The sequence below is a fragment of the Octopus bimaculoides genome, chromosome 6, assembly GCF_001194135.2.
Source record: "Octopus bimaculoides isolate UCB-OBI-ISO-001 chromosome 6, ASM119413v2, whole genome shotgun sequence".
In the NCBI taxonomy this organism is placed as follows: domain Eukaryota; kingdom Metazoa; phylum Mollusca; class Cephalopoda; order Octopoda; family Octopodidae; genus Octopus; species Octopus bimaculoides.
Window position 1 is genome coordinate 109,394,365 of NC_068986.1, and position 9,938 is coordinate 109,404,302.

General features: G+C 36.5%; 1 protein-coding gene across 1 annotated transcript in view; it reads right to left on the reverse strand.

Moving 5' to 3' along the window:
- Positions 1-10: 10 nt before the first annotated feature.
- The window catches only part of LOC106873761 (coiled-coil domain-containing protein 170), a 23,347-nt gene continuing 13,419 nt past the window's right edge, over positions 11-9,938 (reverse strand). Inside the window, exons 8-12 of the mRNA XM_014921262.2 lie at positions 8,132-8,449; positions 6,423-6,623; positions 5,904-6,320; positions 4,630-4,866; positions 11-2,975 (exon numbers count right to left, since the gene is read on the reverse strand). Coding sequence (XP_014776748.1) covers positions 2,661-2,975; positions 4,630-4,866; positions 5,904-6,320; positions 6,423-6,623; positions 8,132-8,449 — 1,488 coding nt within the window. The 3' untranslated portion in view covers positions 11-2,660. The remainder of the gene's footprint in view (positions 2,976-4,629; positions 4,867-5,903; positions 6,321-6,422; positions 6,624-8,131; positions 8,450-9,938) is intronic.

Below are 9,938 nucleotides of genomic sequence, written 5' to 3' on the forward strand. Positions count from 1 at the left end.
GGGGTATGGGGCATGTGTGAAAGGGTATCAAGATGATAACTATAAAGGTTAAAGACTGCTTTTGGTATTCTTACAAAAATGTGAAATTTACAGAAAATTTAGGAAACCTAATATATAGAAAATAATATCAATGAAGTAAGCAACTTAACGACCCCTGGGTTTGAGTATAAAAATTGGATTCTAGATATATTTTTTATTATTAACGAATATATATTTGATAAATGTATTATATCAATAATACAATAATATATTATGTCAATAATGAATGTATATTTATTATTAATAAACATGGGTATGAGTATAATAACAGCATCTCTCTGCCAAGTCGTGTTGAGCCAGTGTGATAGATTAGGCTCATCAAACCAGCGTGATCGCAAGCTCAAATTCATGGCCTGCACATCAAACCATGGTTGGTGGGGAGAGAATGCTGAGGCGGTCATCTTGAATGAGCATGGGACAATCCAAGTCCAAAATATCAATGTTTTGAAATACAATGACCAGAAAAGATAAACAATAAAAATCCTTAAGTTATTAAAAGATAAATAATATAAAGTATATTTAAGAACTGATGTATGGTTACATTTGGCACATTTCAAAGGCAGAATTGTTAGCATGCTGGGTGTAATGCTAAGCAGTATTTCATTTGTCACTACATCCTGAGTTCAAATTCTGCCAAGGTCGACCTTTGCCTTTCATCCGTTTGGGATCGGTAAATTAAGTACCAGTTGCATACTGGGGTTGATCTAATTGACTGCCCCCCCCCCTCCCACTCCTAACTTCGGTCCTTGTGCCTAGAGTAGAAAAGAATATTTTAAAGGTGGTGAGCCAGCAGAAACGTTAGCAGGCCAGGCGAAATGCTTAGTGGCATTTCGTCTGTCGTTACGTTCTGAGTTCAAATTCAGCTGAGGTTGAGTTTGCCTTTCTTCCTTTCGGGATCGATAAATTAAGTACCAGTTGCATACTGGGGTAGATCTAATTGACTGGCCCCCCTCCCACTCCTAACTACTGAGAGTAACTTCTAACTTCTAGTTCTGTATTTAAGAGATGAGGAATTATGTACATTATTTACATTATTTACATTTGACAGATATTTGTCCTCATCTTGTTTGTTGTTAACACAACGTTTCGGTTGATATACCTTCCAGCTTTCATCAGGTGTCTTGGGGAAATTTCGAATCTGGGTTCTCATTCAATGTTGTTGTTGTTATTATTATTATTATTATTATTATTATTATTCAGGTTACTGCCTGGAATCGAACTCAGAATCTTGGGGTTAGTAGCCCTGTGCTCTTAATCACTATGCCATATGCCCAAGACACCTGATGAAGGCTGGAGGGTATATCAGCCGAAACGTTGTGTTAACAACAAACAAGATGACAAATATCTGTCAAATGTAAATAATGTAAATAATGTTTTAACTTCTAGTTTAAGACAATTCTTCTAAATATAATATAATATAATACATACAGAAACACAAAAGAAACTGACACAAATTCTCCAAAATTCAATAATCTGTTAGTGGCACAGTGAAGATCTGTAAGACATTCTAAAGATTCTCCTTCTGAGGTTCTTTAGGTGAATAGATGCACACCCAAATGCGTACATCGACAGTTCAACCAACACAACCAACTCAACCACAGATTTACAAACACCGGGAACTCCCAAAAAAGCCTTGTCACTTTGTTTATGGGTGGCTTGAACTCTCTCAAGAAGAACTTAAATAAAACTCAAGGAAAAACATTCACACACACACACACACACACACGCACACACACACACACACACACACACACACACATACATACATACATACATATATATATATATATATATACAGACATACATACACATACATACATACACGCACATATACATACATATATACAGACACACACATACATACACACCCATACACACTCGTACATACCTACACACGCATACATACATATACACACACACACACAAATACATACTTACATACATATATGTAGCTGCGTGGTAAGAAGTTTGCTTTCCAACCACGTGTTTAGGTTTCAATCTCACCTCATGGGACTTTAAGTAAATGTCTTTTTCTATAGCCCTGGGCTAACCTAAGCTTTGTGAGAAGATTTAGTAGACAGAAACCAAAAGAAGCTCATCATTTATATATGTATTTGTCTATGTGTGTGTGTGTGTGTGTGTGTGTGTGTGTGTGTGTGTGTGTGTGTGATTTAATTAAGTGAAACCTCTCAGACTTTAACATTCATAAAACATAGCCAAGCATAAACACCACATTATACACGCTATGACATATATATACCCACACATTAGTCATTATTCATTATTCATGTAATAAGAATGCAAAATTTGTATAAATGTTGTCTGCTTTTTCACTTGTTTCTTTGGTTCTTTTTTAACTATTTTCCTCAACTTAGATACGTTACTGACCCAATAGTTTGACTGGTATATTTTCTAATTTGTTATTTGAATGTGATACTCCAAGGACTATCATCTTAATATCACTTGGTGACGGTTGGAGGGCAACAACAATGAAAATGCTGTCAGTAACTCAACCAAGATGAGAAAAATAGGAAAACAGGCATCATTATTAAGTTGGACCAGAAAAAAAAATGTCTAGACTGTGTAACGAATGATTGCCTTGGTTAAATGTCTGAAGTGTGTTAGTAAGAACGTGGATCTCTTTTCACTTGAACTGGTGACACAGATCGAGCTCTGGGTCGTCGCCGTCTTTGGTCCATCCATCTTCTTGCATACGCCCCGGCAGTTTGCGTTCTCTTTTCCCTGTTTTGTACAGCTTCTTCATAACCACTGACGAATCCATCTTCCAGTTGAGCAAGAGACATGTGTGGCATGGCAATCATGTGATGTGACTGAATCAACTTCTCCAGTCTGGAAATAATTTCATAGTCAGGAATTGCCAAAGTAGTCAAGTCAAGACCCAACATACGGCCGATCACGTTACGGAAATCCAACAACTGGAAATAAATGGTGGGAAAATAAAGAAATAGATGTATTAGTATGAAAGTGCTTATGTCCATTGTATTCTTTTATTCTTTTACTCGTTTCAGTCATTTGACTGTGGCCATGCTGGAGCACCGCCTTTAGTTTAAGAAATCGATCCGAGGACTTATTCCTTGTAAGCCTAGTACTTATTCTATCAGTCTCTTTTTGCCAAACCACTAAGCGACAGAGACGTAAACACAGCAACATCAGTTGTCAAGCGATGGTAGGTGGACAAACACAGATACACACACACACATACATACATATATATATACATATATATATATATATATATATAAATATATTACGACAGGCTTCTTTCAGTTTCTGTCTACCAAACCCACTCTCAAGGCTCGAGGCTATAGTAAAAGATACTTGCCCAAGATGCCAAGTGGTGGGACTGAACCCAGAAGCATGTGGTTGGGAAGCAAGTTTCTTACTACACAGTCACTCCTGCCATGTTTGGTCTCAGTAACTTTCTGGTTAACTATGTGTTTTGGAACCACTGATAGATTGAGTGAGCTATGTTTACTACATGTAACACTTTTGTTAACTATGTTCACTGCGTGTACACTAGGTCTTCTTAGTAACATTCTGGTTTATTGTTGAGGTGCATTCATTGCCAGAATAAAGACTGGAAGTGGTTAGTTCTTGTCTTTGCATCCCACAATCTCAATGTGAAACACAGTATATGTAGAGAGCATGGAGAGGAAAGCCTTTCTGATAAATGTGTTACAAGTTGAGATCAAAAGACAGCTTTTTCTGAGAAATGAACAATTCATCACACGATCAACTGTCAAATGATTTGTTACAATAATTTTAGTTGGAAAACACATTTCCTTTCTTGAAATCTATTTCTGTCTCTCTTATCATCTGACAGCAAATATAGGAAATTGAACAAATGCTTTTAAACAATTAACGTTTATTGATTTCAGTCAGAAGCACAAGGCAAGGGTGTGTTAACCCTTTTGATACCAACCCAACCCAACTGAAACCAGCTCTGGCTCAGTAATACAAATGTCTTGTTTTCATAAATTTTGAATTAAAATCTTCCACCAATCCTTAGTCACAATTTATGTTCCTAACACTTGCTGAATGATATTTTACTAAGTTCTTTTACTAAATTCTTTGTTATATTTAAAATTAATTGAAAGAAACACAGAGCATCTCAACAGAAATATGGTAATGAAAAGGTTAAAATATATAATAGAGAAACAATTCTTAACCCTTTCGATACCAACCTGGCTGAAACTGGCTCTGAGTACAAATGTCTTGTTTTCATAAGTTTGGGATTAAAATCTTCCACCAAACAAACCTTAGTCACAATTTATGTTCCTAACACTAGCTTAATGATAACTAAGTTATTTTACTAAATTCTTTGTTATATTTTAAATTAATTGAAAGAAACACAGAGCATCTCAACAGAAATATGGTAACAAAAGGGTTAAGTGAGTAGGGGTGGGGTGCTGTTTATGTCTTACACAACAGCATTCATGATATAAGTGAACTGAAATAACAACAAAATAGTTCTGGACAGAGATCACTTCCTTAAACATTGTGTACCAAAACCTATTTACCTAAATGGCATCCATTTTCACCATTCAAAACTTGTAAGATGATCCTTACCTGTTTCTCTCTGTTTGTGATAGCTGTTAATGCATTCTTGGTTGTGTGAAGTTCACTGGACAGGGAGTGAATTGTATTCTGAGATGATGTGCATTTATCTTTCTTGTCTTCTTCTTGGGATTTACATTTTACTTCAAGACAGGAGATTCTTTGAGCTTGTTTTAGTCGTATCTTTTTCAGTTCTTCCACCTCTTTAGCAAGTTCTTCCAAATCTTTCTCCTGTTCTAAGGAATGAACCTTTTAGGGAGAAAAGAGAAAAGGAAAACCAACAACTTCTGATCTAATATATATATTATATATGTATTCATTAATAATGAATCATCCTCATCATCATCATCGTTTAACATCCGCTTTCCATGCTATCATGGGTTGGACGATTCGACTGAGGACTAGTGAACCAGGTGGTTACACCAGGTGGTTACACCAGGCTCCAATCTGATTTGGCAGGATTTCTACAGCTGGATGCCCTTCCTAACGCCAACCACTCCGAGAGTGGCACGAAGGCCAGTCAGGTGGTACTGGCAATGGCCACGCTCAAAATGGTGTATTTTACGTGCCACCTGCACAGAAGCCAGTCCAGCGGCACTGGCAACGATCTCGCTTGAATGTCTTTTCATGTGCCACTGCATGTGTTCAATATATTTTGGATTGGGTTGGATTGTCCATGTACAATCTACTTCAGGATGAGGATCTCAGCATTCTCTTCCCATCAACCATAGTTTAATATGCAGGCCATGAATTTGAGTTTGAGATCATTCAGGATTAATAAGCTTACTCTGGCTTATCAAACCTGTCTCTGGCTTATCTACTCTGGCTTATCTACTCTGGCTTATCTACTCTGGCTTATCTACACTGGCTCAACATGGCTTGGTAGAGGGATGCAGTTTTTATATTCATACACAAGAGTTTATTAATAATAAATATACATTTATTATTGATATGAAATGTTTAATAAATACCTTCTTTTATTCTTTTATTCTTTTACTTGTTTCAGTCATCTGACTGCGGCCATGCTGGAGCACCACTTTTAGTCAAGCAAATTGATCCAAGGACTTATTCTTTGTAAGCCTAGTACTTATTCTATCAGTCTCTTTTGCCGAACCACTAATTCAATACCCTGCTTGCCTACTATCACCCTCAATGCCTTCACATATCTACTGCAACCCCTGCTATATTCCTTTGCTACAGTAACCTCATCCTCCCCACTCACCCAGCCCAAGCTTCTCTATCACCTCACCTATTCTCACCATGAGAAATAACTTTGCTTTTTTTACCTTCAAATCACTGGATTCTAAGAGGCGAGCCTTCAAGTCAGTTTTTTCTGATATCGATTCCTTTAGTTGTGCTTTATATTTTTCAATGACTTTTTCCAATTTTCGTACTCTCATGCTCTCAGAATCCCTTTCTTTCTCTAAATCTGATCTGCCATGTAAAAGCTCTTCCAGGTTTGAAATCTTCTTTCTCAAGAGATCCAAATGTAAATCTTTACTTGTAAGTTGTTCCTTCAAAGCTTTCAGTTTCTTTTGTTGACCATAAACTTGAGTACTTCGTTCAGCCAAAGCAGTGGATTCTAGCTTCACCAGTTGTTCGGCTCGTGCCAAGATAGCATCGATGGTCAAATCAAATCCTGTATCTTTAGTTATTGTATCCATTTTCATGATTTCAGAAAGTTCTTCAAGACATTTCATATACTATAAAATCAAGACGAGAAATGTTTTGGAATATTTTGTAAATTTCAACCAAAAAACAATTCTTAAGAAAGGAAAAAAATTTTTAAACTCCTTAATAATCACCTTTTCTTTGCTTGTTTTATAACTTGAACGAAGTATGTCCCCTGTAGCCAGTTCTTCTTCATTTTTATATAGCTTCTCTTCTAAATCAGCACATTTAATTTCAGTGAGTTTTAACTGTTTTATTGCCGTCTGATGAAGATCATGTTGGCTTTCTAATTGATCCAGAAGTTTCTTTATTTCTTTCTCACAGAAATTGATTTGCTAAAAAAGTAACGGAACAAACAAAATGACAGCTAAGAGTCTTTACAACATGATATACATGTTTGTCTATATGTGTGTGTGTGTGTAATTGTGTATTTAAGCAGCTGGCTTCCCAACCACATAGTTGCAGGTTCAATCTCACAGCATGGCACCTTGGGTAAATGTCTTCTGCTGTAGCTCCAGGCTCACAAGTCTTGTGGGTTGGTTTGATAGACAGAAACTAAAAAGTCTATCGTGTGTGTGTGTGTGTATAATATATATGTGTGTGTGTGTGTGTGTGTGTGCGTATAATATATGTGTGTGTGTGTGTGTTGGGCATAAGAGGAATCAAATATAGCATGCAAGAGAGAAGATTACATTGGTTTGGACATGTGATGCATATGAATGAGGACAACTGCATAAAGAAGTGCTTGTCACTGAAAGTGAATGGTACCCACGGAAGAGGGAGACCCAGGCAGACGTTGGATGAAGTGGTAAGGACTGATCTCAGGATGTTGGGTTCCATGGAGGAAATGACCATGGACTGAGATGTCTGGCAATATGAAGTTCTTGAGAAGACCTGCCCACATTAGCGAAACTGAGTTCTAGAAGTGCTGTGTGTCCCACCCATACTCAATGAAAAAACTCCTCACACACTCTACTAAAAAGTGTTTGGTATATAAAGCAGATTTAACAAAATGGTTTCTATTTTAAATACCAAGAAGCCAGCAATTTTGAGAGGAACCCTAGCTCTGTTCATATTAAAAATCATTTAAACGAAGAGAATCGTTTTATGTATCTGAGAAGTATTGTGTCTGCATCTGGAAGCAGAGAAGAAAACATCAGCAAAGTGTAAGAGAAGATGGTTAGGCCATATATTAAGAAAATTAGATGTTTTGCAAGACAAGCCTTAGATTGGAACCCAGAGAGAAAAGGAAGGCAGAATGTCCAAGGATCACACGGCAGAAATCAGCAGAAGAGGAATGAAAAATGGCATTGAATGACATGGGATCAAATGAAAATGGAATCATGGGAAAAAATATATTGGAAACTGCTGTTGAGAGCTAATATTCTTATATAGCATCTAAACATCATGATATGCGTGTGCATGTGTACATATACCAGTACGAATAAAGATAACATGTGTGTGTGTGTGTGTGTGTGCGTGTATGAGAGAGAGAGAGAAAGTGTGTGTGTGTGTGTGTGCATGTATGTATGTGTGTGTATGAGTGTGTGTGTGTGTGTGTTTGTGTAAGTATGTATGCATGCATGTATGTATATGGTTTTGTCTGTGTGTGTGTGTACGTGTGTGTATGTATGTATGTTTGTGTGTGTGTGTATGTATGTTTGTGTGTATGCACGTATGTATATATGTACGTACATAGGTATGTACATATGTATGTTTGTGTGTATGTCTATGTACGTATGTTTGAATGTACATATGTATGCATGTGCATATATGTATGTATGTATGTATGCATACGTGTATGTACATACATACATATGTGTGTATATAAATAACTCCTTACATTGCCATACTCTTGGTTTTTAAACATCAGCTGCTGGCATCTTTGTTTGATGTCCTCATCAGTTGCCTGTACAACATTATAGTGGTCAGTGAGGATTGTAGCAATTTGTTCCCTCAATAATAACAGTTGAGATTGTGTGGTCTTCATGCTCTGTCCAGACTCTCTCACGTCACGGTTCATCAATGACATTTGGTTTTCTCGAAGTTTTAACTCATTCTGGCAACTGTCCAGAGCTCTTTGACAACTCAACACTTGTTCCTTCAGATGGCTCACTTCTCTCTCTGCATTCTTTTTGATATCAAGGGCATTATCACGTTCCTTTTGAGGTCCCAGACAAAAACAAAATAGAAATACATTTATAAAAAAATAAGGAACATAATTTGAAGATAAACAGAACGGAATAATGATGATAATGATAATAATAATAAATGGCTTAAATGCCTTCTAAACATCTTCCATGTTGCAATAATAATGATAATGATGATGATGATAAGAAGAAGAAGAAGGAGAAGGAGAAGAAGAAGAAAAAGAAGAAGAAGAAGGAGAAGGAGAAGAAGAAGAAGAAGAAGGAGAAGAAGAAGAAGAAGAAGGAGAAGGAGAAGAAGAAGAAGAAGAAGAAGAAGAAGAAGAAGAAGAAGAAGAAGAAGAAGAAGAAGGATGCTTTCTACTGGAAGTACAAGGTCTCAAATTTTGGGGGAAGGGATTAAGTTGAATACATCGACCCCAGTACGCAACTGGTACTTAATTTATTGACCCCAAAAGGATGACAGGCCAAATCAACCTCGGAGGAATTTGAACTCACAACGTACCGACAGGCAAAATACCATGAAGCATTTCGTCTGGCACACTAACAATTCTGCCAGCTCACCACCTTAATAATAATAATAATAATAATAATAATAATAATAATAATAATAAAAATTTTTTTTTTCCTACTCTAGTCACAAGGTCTGAAATTTTGGGGGAGAGGGCCACTCAATTAGATCGACCTCAGTATGCAACTGGTACTTAATTCATCAACCCCGAAAGGATGAAAGGCAAAGTTGACCTCAGTGGAATTTGAACTCAGAACGTAAAGACAGACGAAATACTGTCAAGCATTTCGCTCGGTGTGCTAACGATTCGGCCAGCTTGCCACCTTGATGATGATGATGATGATGATGATGATGATTTTTAACAAAAAGCACAAGGTCTATAATCCAATTGTATCAATCATCATAATTTGATTGGCATTGTATCTTAACAACCCAGGAAAGAAGAAATGCCAAGCTAATATCAGTGGGATTTGAACTCAAAACATAAAGAAGTGGAACAAATACCACAAGGCATTATAAGGATTCCACCAATCTTCTGCCTTTATTATTATCTAAAGAGACAAAGGATACAAATTTTTATTATTCGAGAAAGGATGACAGTTAATGACCCCAGTATATGACAGATACATATTTTATTGATTCCACCCCCATAATGAAAGGTAAAGTTAGACTCAACTGAATTTGAACTCAGCATGCAACTAAATACTGTTAGAAATATTTTTTCCAATGCTCTACAGCAGCGTTTCTCAACCAAGGTTCCCTGGATCCCTAGGGTTCTGCAAAAGGTTCCTAGGGGTTTCCGTGAGAAAGAGTGAGATAAGCTAATGCTAATTTCATGATTGTAATATTACTATGCATGCACAACATATTGGTTATTGTAATATTGGAATATAGACATCATCCTATTTAACCTATTATGTTATCAAAAAAATATAACAACCATATATATATATATGTATGTATATATATATAAATATATATATATATATATA